Source organism: Tachysurus vachellii, chromosome 5 (assembly GCF_030014155.1).
Source record: "Tachysurus vachellii isolate PV-2020 chromosome 5, HZAU_Pvac_v1, whole genome shotgun sequence".
NCBI lineage: Eukaryota > Metazoa > Chordata > Actinopteri > Siluriformes > Bagridae > Tachysurus > Tachysurus vachellii.
Genome location: NC_083464.1, coordinates 26,054,333 through 26,072,870, shown reverse-complemented (window position 1 = coordinate 26,072,870; position 18,538 = coordinate 26,054,333). Strand labels below are relative to the sequence as shown.

At 38.3% G+C, this 18,538-nt stretch overlaps 1 protein-coding gene across 1 annotated transcript in view; it reads right to left on the bottom strand.

The window, feature by feature from the left end:
- kcnn3 (potassium intermediate/small conductance calcium-activated channel, subfamily N, member 3) overlaps window positions 1-3,250 on the bottom strand; it is a 76,090-nt gene extending 72,840 nt beyond the window's left edge. Inside the window, exons 1-2 of the mRNA XM_060870808.1 lie at window positions 2,851-3,250; window positions 1,075-2,127 (exon numbers count right to left, since the gene is read on the bottom strand). Of these exons, the coding sequence (XP_060726791.1) occupies window positions 1,075-2,079 (1,005 nt within the window). The 5' untranslated portion in view covers window positions 2,080-2,127; window positions 2,851-3,250. The remainder of the gene's footprint in view (window positions 1-1,074; window positions 2,128-2,850) is intronic.
- Window positions 3,251-18,538: the final 15,288 nt, after the last annotated feature.

Here is an 18,538-nt window from a genome sequence, read left to right as displayed (position 1 = left end):
AATGTTCCTCAACTGCTTCAGGTCAGTTAATTGCTTAACTTTAACACGGTTTAAAGATGAATGAATTTAGCCTAAACTATTAAACTAGATCTTTCTGTGGTTGGTGTCATGAACATTCATAGTAGGAAATATAATAATAGCATTATCTATAGCAGTGTAGCTGTTATATATAGCTATTATACAGTATATCCAGAGAATAGGAGTATATCCTGGATTTAATGCCAGTTCGCACACATGTACACATATACACACTTCTTCACACCTTGGGCAATTTAGGGGAGCCAAACCACCCATGTGTTTATAAGGAACCTGGAGAACCCAAAGAAAAACCACATGGACTTAAGAAGAACATTAAAAACTCAGGATCAAGATAGTGTCTTGTGTGAGAAGGTTTTTGTGATAATAATACATACAAATTCATTTTGTAGAGTCATACAAATAAACGCACACATACAAAAACAAACAAACAAACATGCACGCAAAAATTTACGACTGTGCTATTGACTGTGCAATTGTGCAAATTATAGCAAGTACCAATATGTTTCTCTCTTAAACATTAGTGTGTACACAGACCCACAAAACAAAAGGTTGTGCAAAATCTCTACTGAACACAGAGACCAATATCACCTTATTGCATTACTTATTAGTGGATCAATGCCACTCTCTTTCATATACCATGAAAACCACAAGACTGATGTACACACGGGACGGCATCCATCACAGAGCATCATACATACACACACACAAACACACAACAAGAAGTCTAGGCCACTGTGTCAAGAGACCAATAGCACTTTCTTGATTCACTCAACAGTAGATCAATGAATGGGACTCTTTATAATATGTGATTAAAACCACATGACTGATATACAGGACCCTTGACATGTGCACATGCATTAAGCCATGAGTTCTTGCACACACAACTATATACACACACCCATGAAGGTCAATCAGTCATAGCCACAATATAGACACACTATCAAAACAAGTGACATTTTCAAAATCCAACAATCGTCTTTCATAATTAACAATGCATCAAGACCTGCTAATGTCTAGATCTGATTAGATACTCACCTTACTATAGACACCCCAGGAAAGCTCTGTCTCAATGACCATGACGACGATGCCAAACATGCCAAAGATGAGGGCATAGTCACTGAGTCTCTTCCTCTTTTCGAAGAGCGCCCGACGGTGGCCCAGCTTGTAGCCAATATTCTGGTTCTTGCGCTTAGAAGCTTTGGATGCTGTCCTTCCAGCCTCCCCACCTGCCCCACCCTGTCGTCCATTGCCCCCACTCCCTGTCAACCCCAGAGTCCCCCTGCTCTCAGAGAGGGTGTGGTTCTGGTGATAGATAGACATCTGGTTAGCTGATGACTCAAGCTCATAGACATGTCCATATGGTGGATCCTCTTTGGAGGAGATGACAATCTCAGGTGGGTTCTGGGGTGCAGTAGTCGAGGAGGAAGAGGAGGGAACTCCCCCATGTCCAGTGGCAGCCCCACCCTCTTTGCTGTCACTTCCACTGTCAGATTCAATGAGGTTCCTGCGCGAGGCGCTGAGACGGCTGAGAGGTTTCATCACACCACCAGTGTACTTGCATGAGCTCATGGCAATCTCGGTGAACGGGTTACTGTCCCTGCGGTGCACCAATGGACTGGCCTGCCTGTGCTTGCAACCTCGATCCCGTTCCCGCTCACCTGTCGGGGAATGAGATGAATAAAAGAGGGCGTTGTAGATGGGTGATGTTTCACCGCTCAGGCTATGCTGGCTACCCAGGCAGGATGACAGTGGTGTGCTTGTGGGGTGCAGTGCATTGGGGATTGGTGCCGGCAGCTGCGGTGTTGTCACCAGTGGAAGCTTGGGCAAGGAGACTGGCGGAAGGTTTGGGCCGGTTGGTGATGGTGTGCCATTGAGCCGCTCTAAGCTGCTGGTTCCACCCGTGTGGTTAGAGTGATTGCTTCCTGGGTAGTTACTGGATATGGATGTGTGGGAGATACCACTCAAAGGGTGGGAAGCATGCTGATCGTCTTCTTCGCTCCCAGCAAGAAGGGCCAAGCTCAAAGTGGGAGGGGGATCCATGGCAACCACGGAACTCTGGCAGGTTTGGGTGTGTTCTCTTCCTTGACTCTATTCAGACAGACAGTGTAGTGAAAGAGAGAGAGAGAGAGAGAGAGAGAGAGAGAGAGAGAGAGAGAGAGAGAGAGAGAGAGAGAGAGATTTATTCATCCTCAAAAGAAATAGATGCATGTAGCTGAAACTCGTAACTGTAAGGGTAAAGACTGTCACCCTTGTTAAGGTTGAGAGATGCCTGAGAGAGAGAAATGGGAAAAAAATGGGAAAAAATTCAAAAATGGGAAAAGTTGCTTCAGACTTGGGTAGCCTTTAAACAGTTTTTTTTAAATAAATGAAATACGCATTTGAATGTTGTAAATCATGTTGCATAACCCTGACACCGTGTTTGCTTTTGAGTAGGGGTGAAGATTTTGCGGTTTAATGGTCACTATTATTATGAAGCTAGCTTTCATGGTTGAAGTTCAGTGTGTAGATGTTACGATTAAACAATTTAATTTAAACCGAACAGACTCTGTACCTTCAAGTGAAGAAACATCATGAACCTCAGAATCCCTGAAGGATCCACTTGTCACTCTCCTCCTTCTCTCTTTCGACCAATCTCTTTCACACCAGTCTTACCAAAGCTGTGGATATTATTTACCAACCAAAACAACTGCTCTGACTTGTGATAAATGACAAATAGGCGTTGAGCGTTGTGTCTAAATTGAGGATACTGTATGCATTAATCAGATTTGTCATCATCTCCTCTGTTTCTCAGTCCTAGGCGGAATCACTCACCTCTCCTCCTGCTGTCTTGATCTCCCCCGTTCAGAATAATCTTTCGCACTTTTTCTTTTTCATGTTGTCACGAACATGCCGTCGTTGCGCGTCTGTTTCCTTGCCGACAGACTTTGGGGCTCTGTCTTTCTTCCCCTTCCTTCAAATAGATCTATCTATTCGCATAAAGGTGATGTAATCCCTTTGCGAAATCGACTGCTCGGTTTATTACGCTACCTGCATCTTTCTTTTCTTAAGTCCAAACAGGTTGGTGTGTGAAAAATATAATTATATATCTATTAAAATAAACCCTCATGCAGAAGTGATGCTGATGACTACATAACATAATTGTACTATGAGGCGTGTCAGATGCTGAATCAGAACTATCTACTGAGACACAACAGAACATACAATAATATTGTTTTTCTAAACCGATGCCTTTCCTGGGGCTGTCAGAAATCCCTTCTGCGCTCTCTGCTCAATTAGATCTCTCTCTCTCTCTCTCTCTCTCTCTCTCTCTAACTTCTGTCCCCGCCCCTGTTACGCCTCCCTCAGCCTCTCATTGGACAAACATTACAGTGAATTAAACAAGCGATTAAAACAGAAGAGAAAAATCCAGTTACTTCCTAAGAGAGCGCTTCTCATTTATATTGTAAAACACTTAACTGTTTATGGCGTTACTATGAATTCCAAACAACCTGTTTGATGGCTTGCACTGAAGACTTTAGGATCTTCACTTGTCTTTACTTTACTCGTGCATACACTCGCGCGACTTCATGTGCGCATGCGTACACTCTATGGCAACACCTGGATGAGCGGTGATCATTCAATTTTTCCTTTTCGCTTCAGTTATTATTACCGACTGTTCCACGAAAGCCAAGCATGTACCACATGATCTTTAAAGGGAAACTTTGTTTGTTTATTGTATATATAAAACAATAAAAACAATGTATATATATATATATATATATATATATATATATATATATATATATATATATATATATATATATATATATATATATATATATGTGTGTGTGTGTGTGTGTGTGTGTGTGTGTGTGTGTGTATATATAGATATTATAATATAGAAAAACAAAATATATATAAACAATATACAAACTTATATACAATATATACATATATATTGTTTTAGATATAAACATACAATATAAATAAACAATATACAAACATATATACAATATATACATATACAATATATAAACATACAATATATATATAAACAATATACAAACATTCTATATATTCTATATATACCGTCACCAAATATAGCTTTTAAGGTTGTGAATATAAAGTAAAATTTTGTCTCATCACTCCAAATGACTCCAGAAGCTGTGAGGCTTGTCTAGGTGCTGTCTGGCATACTGAAGGTGGGCCTTTTTGTGGCATAGGCCCATCAGACATTCAACAAATGTAATTCTTAAATGTTATGTGCTAATTCCAAACTCTAAGCATTTCAAATTCTGTTGAAATACTAATAACATCTTTTGCGTGACCTGCGCATTTGACATATATAAGCAGATGCTTGGTTGATAAAGGTATCATCACCCCTAGTGATCAACTTCATCAAGCGCTAATAGAGAATTTAAAACTCAAACTAAAAAGTAATGTTCCGCAAACAAAAAACAATGTGTAAGTGTATACAACGAAAGAATTTGAAAGATCAAAGAGGTTATTCAAGAATAAATAATGTATATTTATTAGAAAAGCACGCGCACCATTGTGACCTTGTTTTCCATGCAAAGGTTGAAAAAAATGTGGCTCTCTTTTACACTGCACAATTTCTTTAGGATTTCTGGGATGTAGTTGGTTTAATATTTGGCAACCCTGGTTAACAATATTAGCTGCTGCATTTGTGACTTGTAATGGTAATTTGCAAGTTGATGGTCTTTCTTCACTTCGGCATATTTTACATGTGAAGTAGGAAAAAACATGGAGGACTCCATAAATGACCCTAAGCCTAACCCTAACCCTAACTTTTGGTTGGTCTGTCAGAGCTTGTAAAGCTTATAAAAGGATTCCCACTGGTGGACCTATCAACACTATCAACAAGCTATCAGAATGGCATTATGAGTAATGCAAGAAACTGGTAGCCATATTGAAAATAGATCCACGAAAACACTGTCACCCAGATGAGGATGGGTTCCTTACTGAGTCTGGTTCCTTTCAAGGTTTCCTCCTTATATCATCTCAGGGAGTTTTTCCTTCCCACCGCCCCTTCCGGCTTACTCATTAGGGATAGATGTTAGAGATATATAGTAACTTATTTTTAAACTTATTTTTAAACTTTCTTCTGTTTCTTTACTTATGTAAAGTTGCTTTGAGATAATGTGATTTGTTAAAAGTGCTGTAAAAGAAAAGAATTTGCCCCGGTTTATCCCTGTAAGGAATGCTTTATGGTTCTATGTAGAACAGAAGGTTTCAAAAAGTCTAGGAAGAGCCTTTCTTGTGAACCCATTGTATGACCCTGCTGTACAATTATGAGATTCTGCATAGAAAATGTAGTAATGTAATAAGATTTAATTGGTATCCTTTCTAAATGTCTTACAGTTTATAAATTGTGTAGTGTATGCAAAGTTTAAGGTCAGTGCAACAAAGTGGTGTTTTATACATAAGAAAGGATATGCTGAACCAATTAACAGTGAAACTTAATATCATCCCACTGTTTTCTAAAACCAGACAAAAGCTGAGACCAGCTTAAAGGGTAAAAAAGAGAAAAAGAGAAACTTGGTAATGTAAGTTGTGGTCTATGCAGCACTTTAAGCTGTGGTCACTTATCGTATTCACACCAGTGAGTTAAAAGCCCCATGTATGTCTGGCCCATGCAGTTACTGACACCACAACTGTATCAGCAAAATATGTGCAATACAGCAGAACAGAGAAGTGCCATGCTGGAGCCATATTGTTCCACTGAGTACTGTATAAACTTAATAATAATTTCATATAAATCAGCTTACAGTAAGTCTGTTTTCAGTAAAATGAATGGGAACTTGTCCATATGAATGGGAAGTTGTCCACTGTAGTAACATTTACCTGAAGAAATTTAGACTAGAGTTTAAAGAAAGTTATACTAATCATATTCACAAAAATGCTCTGAAACTTACTAGTTTCTGATCCTTATTTGACTTTATACATGTACAGCATTTAACAGACCATCTTATTCAGAGTGACTTATATTTTATCTCATTTTTATACAATTGAGGGTTAAGGGCCTTTTCCAACGGTCCAGCAATGGACACTTGGTGCACTTGGGATTTTAACGTTCCATTCAGTGGTCCAACACCTTAACTACTATTTTGATTTGATTTGATTTGATTTGATTAAAGGAAGAACAGACGCAGTCCCACATATGAGGATGGGCCACACCTCCATAAGAACAGAGCCACAGGTTGGGAATATTGCTAGCAAGACAAACAGAAATCTTTACAGTAATTACTAATATTAAAGTTCAGAGCCACTGGTAAATAATAAAATAAATAATAAAATAATAAAAAATAATAAAAGGTAATTAAAAACTGTGACAAATCCAGGCATCATTTTGCAAGGGTAGGTGGAGAATACCAAGAGAGAGAGAGAGAGAGAGAGCGAGAGAGAGAGAGAGAGAGAGTGAGAGACCCTTGGAAGGATGCGACAACAGGCAGCGGGGAGATACTCTCTCTTTTTCTCTCCTGTGTTTGAAAAGAAAGTGGAAGAATAGAGATACAGCATGAATGAATGTTTTTGTTCCTTTTGTGAAGTGAAAAGGTTAGCATCATCCCTAAATGACATAAAATACACATATGGACAAATGACAAGAAGAAGAGGCACAGCAGTTACCATGCCAACCACAGAGTATACAGACAGTGCCTGTCCTCTTTTTACCCATCTCTCTCTCTCTCTCTCTCTCTCTCTCTCTCTCTCTCTCTCTCTCTCATTCATAGACCAAGTGCTTGTGATTCATAGAGAAGCAAAATGAGCTGCATATCCTATAGGTCATTATTCCAAGCTACACTAAGAATTCCACATTCTTACCAAGTTCACACTGACTGAGGACAAATGACTGTGTTCTAAACGCATTTTACATCACACACTTTTCACAGTGGATTATACACTGATCAGTCGTAATATTAAATATGAAGTGAGTAACATTGTTTTTATTAAATTATTTTTTTCATTATTTTCTCATTAGTAGAGCATGAATCAGAAAAAATGGGCAAGTGTAAGAATGTGAGGGAGGTCTTATGGGGTGTTCCTGGTATACAGTGGTTAGTACGTTAGAACTTAACAAGAATGGTTCAATGGAGGACAAATTGCAACAGGGACTAGGGCACCCAAAGCTCATTAATGATAGTGGTGAAAGAAGGCCAACACATTTGGTTTGATCACACTGAAGAGCTACAAAAATTGCTGAAAATTTTGATGGGAAGAAGGCAAGCCGGCAGAAATAAAGAATATGATGCTCTTGGCAATGATCTTTTGGGAAAACCTGGGTCCTCAAATTCATGGTTGTGACACATTGCAAATTTTAGACACCAACTACACCACTTCATACTAGTAAAGGTTTTTGCTAATAGCAGTGGGCTCCTTCAGGGAAATGTACAATACTTCAAAAATTGTTTAGGAATGGTTTGTGAAACATGACAAAGAGTTCAAAGTTTTGACTTGGCCTCCAATTTCCTCATATACTGTATGAATCCGATCCAGCATCTATGGTATGTGCTAGACAAACAAAATCTAAGCCATGGAGTTCCTACTTCAAAACTTACAGGACATAAAGGATCTGCTGCTAACATCTTCCCGCCAGATAACACAGCACCTTCTTGTATGCCCATGCCTTGACTTGTTACGAGCTGTTTTGGTGGCACAAGGAAGACCTACAAGCAGGTGGGTTTAATGTTATGGCTGGTAACTGCAACTGCCATGCCACCAGTGTGCAAACTCCTTTGAGTTCTTCATAGGTTCATTCTATTTCCTTTTTTTTTTTTTTAGAGTATTTACATATACACATAAATTCCAAGCATTGCTTTTAGTAATTTACTTTTACTTTTTGTATATATATATATACGTATATACGTATATATATATCTTTACGTATATACGTATATACACATCTTGCCAATATATATATTGGCAAGATGTGTATCAAGATGAGAAGGCAAAACTATTTATTTAATTTTATTTATTTATTGAGGTCAGAAGACCTTTTCCATATATACGTATATATATATATATATATATATATATATATATATATATATATATATATATATATATTTATATATATATATACACAGCCACAAAACCTCAGAGATCTACCATCGTGCTTTACAGTGGGGACAGTAGGCCTTGTTGACTCCTCTTCAAATATAGCTTTTAAGGTTGTGAATATAAAGTTAAATTTTGTCTCATCACTCCATATGACTCTGCTCCAGAAGCTGTGAGGCTTGTCTAGGTGCTGTCTGACAGACTGAAGGTGGGCCTTTTTGTGGCATGGGCGCAGTAACGGCCTTCTCATGGCAACTTAACCATGTAGGTCATTTGTGTTCAGGTACCTGCTTATTGTGCTCCTTGAAACAACAACAACACTTTTTTTCCAGAGCAGCCTGTATTTCTCTCGAAGTTGTTTGTTGGGTTTTTTTGTGTGTCCTGAACAAATCTTCTGGCAGTAATGGGTGAAATCTTTCTTGTTCTACCTGACCATGGTTTAGTATCAACAGAAACTCTTATTTTCCACCTCTGTTGGTTGTGAGTGTTGAGAGATCTTTTTATACCCTTTTACTACTTTATAAATTTTAACTACCTTATAACGCAGGTCCATTGGCAGTTCCTTTGTCTTCCCCATGGTGCAGTATCCAACCAAATCAGTGCATCACCTCATGAGCTGAGAAGCTCACTGACTATTTATGCACAGACACTAATTACAATTACCATGAGTTACAGGATTGGAAACCTCCCTTTAATAGCCATTTAAACCTGCGTGTTTATAATGTGGCCAAACATTCAAGCATAAATGTAAACTTTTGATCAGGGTTGTTTAGGTGATTTCAGTTATCATTAGGTTTTAAAAAGGAGTCAGACAATTATGTAATAGTTAATGACTTCACGTGACCACTATCTTTAAATAAGAAAAACATAATTTTGCATTATCAGTCATAATTTCCAAATAAATACCATTCATTCATTCATTCATTCATTTTCTACCGCTTATCCGAACTTCATTGGGAGCCTCAGGCGTCATCAGGCATGAAGGCAGGATACACCCTGGACGGAGTGCCAACCCATCGCAGGGCACACACACACTCTCATTCACTCTCGCAATCACACACTATGGACAATTTTTCCAGAGATGCCAATCAACCTACCATGCATGTCTTTGGACCGGGGGAGGAAACCGGAGTACCCAGAGGAAACCCCCGAGGCACGGGGAGAACATGCAAACTCCACACACACAAGGCGGAGGCGGGAATCGAACCCCCAACCCTGGAGGTGTGAGGCAAAACGTGCTAACCACTAAGCCACCGTGGCCCCCCAAATAATACCAGTGGTTAACAATGATCTGTTTACGATGAATTACCTGACCACTCCTGTATCACTATGCTTCACTTGGCATTTTATGCACTACTTAAAGTTTTAATACAAAACCTTTCAATTTTTCCTGGACTAATGAGTGCACTTTTTTTTAGACAGAAAGCAAAATGACCATAATTACCTATAATTCGCTGTTAAGGCATAATAAATTTGTTCCATATGCAATATTAATGTGTCAAATGCATAGGTTTGGGTTTTTTATAATGACCTTAATGCAGATAATTTGATGGTTAGCGTGGAGGGTATCAGACAGTATCAAAAATGCAAAAAATGCTTACACATCATCTGAGCTGAATTTACAGGCTAGTGGCTGTTAAAAGCCTATAATATCTAGATGGGTGTCAGGTATCTTGCCTGTTAATGTACATTTTAATGTCTGTGATGTGATTGTTTTTAGAATGAAGTAAAGTCCGAGGCTACTACAGTAAGTGAAAATGCTTCTATCATGCATTTTTTTCTAATGAAATAAAACAATTTTTACAACAACTTGAGTGAAAAAAAGAAACTTTTACAGGAATTTCAGAGTTTTTTAGTATTTGGTTTAATGATGGCGTGCTAACACAGACGACATAAGTTTGTGCAAAAGCTTTTTATCTATTTTAGATCAACTCAAATTCCTCTTTATAGACTAGACAATAGTTAAGGGAACAGCCTTCTCCTGGCTCAGTTCTTTCTCACTGTAAGTATTTGTACTAGAATCACATAATAGAAGTAAGCTTTCTGGTTACATAGAAACACTGAATGTCATTTCTTTTTCATCTTGTGTAGCAGTGAAATACCTTGGTGTGATTATTGACTTCAGTCTTTCATTTGAAACTCATGCAGACAGTATTATAAGAATAGACTTCATTCATCTCAGAAATATTAGTAAGATAAGAATGATAACAGTACTACAAGACAGAAAACTGGTAACTTTAATGCTTTACAGTCTGGATGTTCCTTTAGGTGGATAAACAGATTTCAGTTAGATCAGAATACAGCAGCTGGAGTCCTAACTAAAGCCAGAATATATGACCACATCACTCCTATCTTATATCCACACTGTATTGGCTCTCTCTTGGCTAATATTCTCTATTATCTAAAATAATCTCTATTGGCATTATCTTGTTCTGCCTTTTTTAGACAAAGACCATCCTATAGTTCTCTTTGCTGCATTACAGATTAAAAGACCCATGAAATTTAAAAAAAAAGAAGGTAGGAATAGGTTTCCTAGCTAGCTTGCTTTTTGGTATAAGCACTAAAATAATTTTTTTTTTTTTTGTGAGGGTGTGTGTGTGTGTGTGTGGGTGTGTGTGCAACTCACACACACCCTATAAGCACTACAGAAAATGGATGGATGGATATTTCTATTTAATCATTATCCATGATGATAAATTTCTATATAATCATAGTGGTGAAGAAGAAATCTCTCTCTCTCTCTCTCTCTCTCTCTCTCTCTCTCTCTCTCTCTCTCTCTCTCTCTCTCTCTTTCTCTCTCTCTCTTTCTCTCTCTCTCTCTCTGGTTCTGACCCCTCCTTCTCTGGACCTGCCATGATCCATTCTGATGCCCTGCGTGTGGTTGGAGTTCTCATTACTTAGAAACCACTCACTGCTTCTGAGAATGGCCGTATGCAGACAAGCTAAAGATACCTGAGATTACTTAGAAAGATAGCTTTGGACTGTAATTGATACAGTTGGTATTTCTATGATGGCTTAGCACTACAGTTTCTATAATAGCTTTATAATTGCTTATAGCTGCAATTGCCATGAACAGTTTTTTCACTCAAGTTTCCATCAGTGAACAGTTAATAATTCCATCAAGACAGATTGCATGTTTTATTGCATTGCATGCATGAATTTCCTGATTACACAATTGCACTTTTTGACCCGTTTTTGCATCCTTTTGTCTTATTCCTCTCGTTTCTTCCTGATATTGTGTCAGGGAGTTTTTTCTCATTGCCGTCACCACTGACCTCCTCATGACGGATAAATAAATACATTTATACTCTGAATTTATATATTTCTGTAAAGCGGGATTGTGATAATGTCCATAGCTATAAGCACTGTACAAATATAACTGAATTAAATGGATGAGGTCCAAATCACAAATTTGTTAAAATGCATATAGGGACATAGAAATAGTGCCGAATTTTGACATATTTAAAATAGACAAAGTAATTGTGCAATATATTGAATAAATAAAATTCAACATAACAAACATTTACTTTGTCTGTTTAAGATATTTCTAAGTTCTAAAGCATTCTGTTTGTTTTAATATTTTAAATAAAAAAAATAAAGAAAATCCCAGATTTCAATGTCTCAGACTTTTGGACTATATTCTGGACCCAGACTTTTGGATTATATTCTCATTGTAATTTATTCTACTGCTGTACATACTTTATTACTTTTACTTTTATTGCTTCTTGCTTTAATGCTAATTCAAAAATTATTTCAACAATATGAATTTTAAGTATGAAAGCATGAGAGAGTGAAAGGGTATGACACTTTTTTCATGGAAAGAACTGATGTCCTAACTTTTTAAAATCTATCCATTATGGCCTAATAACCAAAATTCTGATTAATATTAGGGAAAACAAACAAATTCTTTACATTACTAGTAAAATGTTTGGATATCTTTTGCATGGTCTTCAAGACAAGCCTTATGGTTGAAAATTGTTTCCAAATCACATGTACTATAAATTGCAATGTTAACACCCATGCATAAATTTAGCTATGTTTTCAGTTAGAACTAGTAAAGAAGCAGCCAAAAATCTTATTTGGGAATGTTTGGGAAGAAAAAATGATGATGGTACTAAATGATACTCTCTCATGATGCTGGCTGGAAAGATATCAGTGGGCAAAGCATCATCAGAGTTATTGTTAAAAAAGTAAAATATCATTTGTTTATCATAAATCAGTGTGTGTAAAGGTACTGTTATCTACCTCACAGCTCTAGGTTGATGGTTTTATCGTGATCTCGGCTGAGGATCTGAAGCTTTCTGTGTCTGTGTGGGTGTCTCCCTGGTTCTCCAGTTTCCTCTCACTTCCCAAAAACATGCCAGTAGGTGAACTGCTAAATTGCCTTAGGTGTGAATGAATGTATAAATGTAGTGACTGATGGTCAATGGATAACTGATTATGTGTTTTATGAAACAATGCATAGTGTTAATGTATATAGTATTATAAAAGACTACAACTAAAACAACCCTTGAGCCTTTGTTCCAAATCTCTGACCGTTGTTTTTTTCTTTTTGTTCTTTGTCTGGTTCCGGTTTTGTAGTTTTGAATATTCCTGGAAGCCACTTATTTGTGTCTACCCTACTGTTGATAATATAAGTGTTCTTTAACATAGACTGCAGACTGCTCTGTTTTTATTCTAGAGAAGAATTTTAGTCCTTTTAAGAGCTACTTATAAATGCATTGATTTTATGTAAATGTCAATTATTAAGGTGAGGAGAATTTTGTACCTGTGCTTTGCTTGCAGCTAAGGTTTATGCTGGCTTGGTTGCATTTGTGAACATAAAATTAAGAGTCGTTGTTTCTCCAGGGGGGCACGGTGGCTTAGTGGTTAGCACATTCGCCTCAGGGTTGGGGGTTCGATTCCCGCCTCCACCTTGTGTGTGTGGAATTTGCATGTTCTCCCCGTGCCTCGGGGGTTTCCTCCGGGTACTCCGGTTTCCTCCCCGGTCCAAAGACATGCATGGTAGGTTGATTGGCATCTCTGGAAGAATTGTCCATAGTGTGTGATTGCGTGAGTGAATGAGAGTGTGTGTGTGTGTGCCCTGCAATGGGCACTCCGTCCAGGGTGTATCCTGCCTTGATGCCCAATGATGCCTGAGATAACCCGAGGTAGTTCAGATAAGCGGTAGAAGATGAATGAATGAATGTTCTTTTCCCCTCATGTGCACCTAATTAAAATATGCTGCCACCACTATCATGCCACTTGACCATACATGCATGTGCCATTAAATACTCATTTTACTTTATTTGACTTTAAACACGTTAGAAAATTGTATAATACGTGCCGCTATTTGAAAAGCAGCAGTACTATGTTCTTTGTTCTTCCAAGATTAGAAGATCTACAGTACAACAAATTTATCTTTTAAAAACAACCAGGCAGTGATTTAAAAAGCTGGTCATCCTGGAGGATGTATTTAGTGCAACAACAATCCAACTTGATTCTCTATTTAATTAGGAAAATGATTCTGCACCAAGACAAATGCCTGCAGAAGTGGTAAAAGTACAAAGAATTCACTCAACTTCGTGGTTAAAATCATTTTATACATTGAATTTTATGCATTGAATGTGCTTTTATGAATAAATAGTCATACAATTCGTATTGTATTGAGTTATCCTGAATTGCTAGGCTTTAGTGGTGTGTAACACTGAGCCTGGACCAGCAGGAGAAGACAATCAGCACCACGGATAGCAGCCACAGCAATGTGACTGAGAACAAATGAACATGCACCCAGACCTGTAGCACGAGAGTTTTTACCAGACAAACTTAGATGGAGGAGAAAACTATGAACACTCTATTTGCCTCTGGAGCTTAGCACTCATACACAGATGCTGGTTATTCAGCCTGCAGACAAAACTTGAGAAACAACCGAAACCAGCTCACACTCTGCACCAAAAACCTGAAACTTATAGGAAGATGCACATTCCATCACGCCTCCATACCTGGTAAAAAAAAAAATTTTACTCAGGGGTTGAATATTGCTCATTTTTTATTATATGAGACAGGAAGTGAATTGTTTATTTAAGTTGGTGTGATGGAGCAGGGAAAATAGTGAAACAAAAGCCAAACTGAGCAACATGCAAATGGGAGACAGGGCATTCATGTAAATGTTACTTTTACACATATCATTATGTTTGTGGAAACTACTATGCGGTGTTAAGTTATAATCATAGGTAGATGGCTTCCACCCTCCACAATGATAACTCATACCTTGATCATGCTCTCCCACAGGATGCGCTCCCTAAATATGAAAACCAACTGATATGTGCACAGGACATAATTTTCATAAACAAAACACTCTGCATAGTTATTTACCTTTTATTTCACTGTAACTTTCACTAATACTTGCATACTGAACCTCGTCATCCCAATCTAAGATCTAGTCACTATGAGATAAATCCAAAACTGGTATTTGTTTACTTTCATATTATTACGATATGAGACGAAGGAAAGAAAAGAGAGACTGGCATTAAACATAAAGGCTCCCTGGCAGATCCCATTAAATTGAAAAGGCAGTGGCGCAGAACAAAATCACTCTCCAGCAAACAGATGCATCCTTTGATGAAAAGATGCTAATAAAACACATACTTTATGAGCGATACTAATGCAAGTATAACAGCTGTACTCCAACCATATAAACACTCCCCCAATGCATCCACATTTAAACAGCTACAAACACAGTGCCACAGTCACTCCTGTACAGTAACACACACACACACGCACACAAAGGCTCATTCACTTCCTCTCCCATAAGAAGAATTTGCACTTTTCACATTCGCTAATGGACTCCCCTGCTGCCCACGCACTCACATACTTTCTCTGCTTCATCAGCACCCCATTCCACCCTGCCCATCTTTACAATGCTCTGACAGCACATTAAAATTCACAAGCTGTTCCAACTCTGAAAAAACAACATGCTGCTTCACAGTAACCCAAACAGTGTTCCCTCGATGTCAGAGAATTTTAGAATGATATAATAAGCAGTTATAAAAGGGTAATAAAGCGGGGATTGAATCCTGCGAGTGCCTTGGAGCACTAAGATGAGACCAAATGCGGTTGTCCTGGCGTCTAAGGTTACTAAAGTGTTAGTGATAAAGGGCATTAAGAGTTGGTGCGGCGCTCTGAGATGGCTTGTTACTAAGCAGAGAGTTAGTGCTTGAGCTAGGAAAGACTGGGGATATTTTTTTTGCTGAGCTCAGTTTTAGAAAGGGTTTGTTTTGTGATCTCCTACATTAATATTGCACAGTGTGCAGATTTAATTTTTTGTGGTCTCAGACCTACATTTCGTGTTCGCTGATTTGTATACACAAACATTTGATTGTAGACTTTTCAAACTTTGTGAAACTAATTTGTAACATTTATTTTGGAATCAACAGTAATAGGTTAGCATAAAATTCAATGTTTATTAACACATTATTCATTCACTCATTCAGTAATCCTTCAATCTTCTGGGAAATTGTCCTGTTATTTATTTTAAGCATATTATTTTTTAACTATAATGAAGAGCAGAAGGTAACAGCAGCACCCCTGGTTTGATCCTGAGCTCTGTCTATGTAAAGACAACTTCTTACTGGGTTTTAAGGATCAGCTATAAGTAATATTCTTTGTCCTGATCACTTACTTAGAATGAATGAATGAATGAATGAATGAATGAGCAATAACAAAGTATTCTATATGTACAATGAAATTAGCAAGAAGTATAAATGAGTATGAAATACAGGTCTGAAGTGATGTATAAAAAGCCTTACCGCTTCATTCCAAACCTTTATTCCATTTAGACTTATAGCTCAAGCTTTCCACACCAAATCAACCACAGTCATATACTGTATACCTTTTCCAACATTGTTATAATACGCTCCACTTTTCTGAGAACACATTCTATTAGATTTTGAAGCGTATTGTGGATGACTGATGAGATGTCTGATTAGAACACCGTCACTAAATATAAACATTTTGTATTGGTTGTTGAAAGCTTTGTTTTCATATTGAAATGAGCTGAAAATCTTAAAAAGCCATCAAACATAAAACATACACTTCAGTAACTAATTCACTCATTCATTCATTTTCTACCGCTTATCCAAACTACCTCGGGTCACGGGGAGCCTGTGCCTATCTCAGGCGTCATTGGGCATCAAGGCAGGATACACCCTGGACGGAGTGCCAACCCATCGCAGGGCACACACACTCTTATTCACTAGGGACAATTTTCCAGAGATGCCAATCAACCTACCATGCATGTCTTTGGACCGGGGGAGGAAACCGGAGTACCCGGAGGAAACCCCCGAGGCACGGGGAGAACATGCAAACTCCACACACACAAGGCGGAGGTGGGAATCGAACCCCAACCCTGGAGGTGTGAGGCGAACGTGCTAACCACTAAGCCACCGTGCCCCCCTTCAGTAACTAATATTTTATCTTATTCAGTGTTACAGTAAAACAGCAAGGGGAAGTGTGGAGATTTATGAGTGCACTGTATGTTTGAAAAGATTCTAGGAGTTTAAGGTGTTAAAAAACTCAGTGACTTACCATTTCTAATACGTCTTTTTAGCTTCTCTGGCCCTATTTGGAAACTCGACGCTCCTTTCTGTCGCCACATTTCATTCCTTTCTCCTTTTAAACACCATAGCTACAAATCTTTTATTAGCCCATTCATTTTATTTCTTCTGACACACCCGTGACCTTCTTAGTGACATTTGAGTGGTTATCTTAGGTCCTTTTTTTCCCCCCTTTGTCTTTATATCCAGTGTATCTCTAGCTGGCCTAACAATTCAGTCAATTCCAGTTCATATATGCACTACTGTTATATCTACAATACAAGATAGACATATCATATTTAGTGGAACACTGTGAAACCTACAGCGCTGTAGTGTTTAACAGTGACATTAATATGCTGGATGTGACCATACTGTCAACATCTCAGAAAAAGGAATTAGAGGAAACTAAATGACTTCATGCTGCTTGAGATAGTGGGGAAACCTCAGTCTGACATGAGTGCTTTTATCACAAATGGATGCCCATCATGGCAGAGCCTGCCATCTGCTCAAAGTACCAGCCATGCCACAGTGCCTCAACATGCTCTGAAGAGTACACAAAGCTCATGCCATGTGGCATGCAGCAACTGCCAAGTCAAATTCCTTGTAAGTAATATCTCGCTTGCACAACACTTATTTTGGATTCTAATGTGTGCAAAACAGATCTTAGCTGTGATATGGGACAGAGGAAATCATCCACATACCACTAAACTGACCGAATACCACTTTCAAGATGTTTTTCTGCAGTAAAATTTTTTTTTGCTTCTTTTACAAAAAGCCAGAAACTATGTAATATTACCTTAATATTCTTTACACTGCAATACGGTTGAGATCATAAATCTGAAATCTGATTGGTCACAAGCGGATGAATCTCCAATGACAGCAGCTCTGACAGGCAAAACACAGCTTTATGAGGTCAATACCCCATTCTAATGTGGTATATTTTTAATAACAGAGTAGAGCTAATGCACAGGGAATTGTTTGCCATTTGCACCACTAACATTCTTTGTAATTGTGGATATAGTGAAGTTTATAGTGAACCAATAGCACAACCAGCTATATGTATTATGCTTTATCACTTTTACCCCTTTATTAATTTACCTTCCCTCTCTTTCACTTTGCCACTTTATGAATGCTCACATTGTTTACATCTTTTTTCTTTGTATACTGACGCTTAAAGCACTCTTTACACATATGACACTAAACTTAAGATGGTTTTCTATGAGGAAACATGTATTTAGAATTTTTTAAAAGAAGTCTCCAGTGTCAGCCCATTCAGACATAATCAGAAAGGGACAAAACATGATGGAAAATTCTGTTATATCAAGATAATCCACTTTAAGGTTGCAGCATCTCAATAACTATAAAATAACTAATAACTATAATAACTATTTATTTTCTTATATTAGGGGGACACGGTGGCTTAGTGGTTAGCACGTTCACCTCACACCTCCAGGGTCGAGGTTCGATTCCCGCCTCCGCCTTGTGTGTGTGGAGTTTGCATGTTCTCCCCGTGCCTCGGGGGTTTCCTCCGGGTACTCCGGTTTCCTCCCCCGGTCCAAAGACATGCATGGTAGGTTGATTGGCATCTCTGGAAAATTGTCCGTAGTGTGTGATTGTGTGAGTAAATGAGAGTGTGTGTGCCCTGTGATGGGTTGGCACTCCGTCCAGGGTGTATCCTGCCTTGATGCCCGATGACGTCTGAGATAGGCACAGGCTCCCCGTGACCCGAGGTAGTTCGGATAAGCGGTAGAAGATGAATGAATGAATGATTTTCTTATATTTTCCTGTTCCACACATTTTTATTCCATTGTGTTATGCAAAAGACTAAAAACTTCCACTTGCAGCTAAAACTGTACTCGTTTATTTCTTGT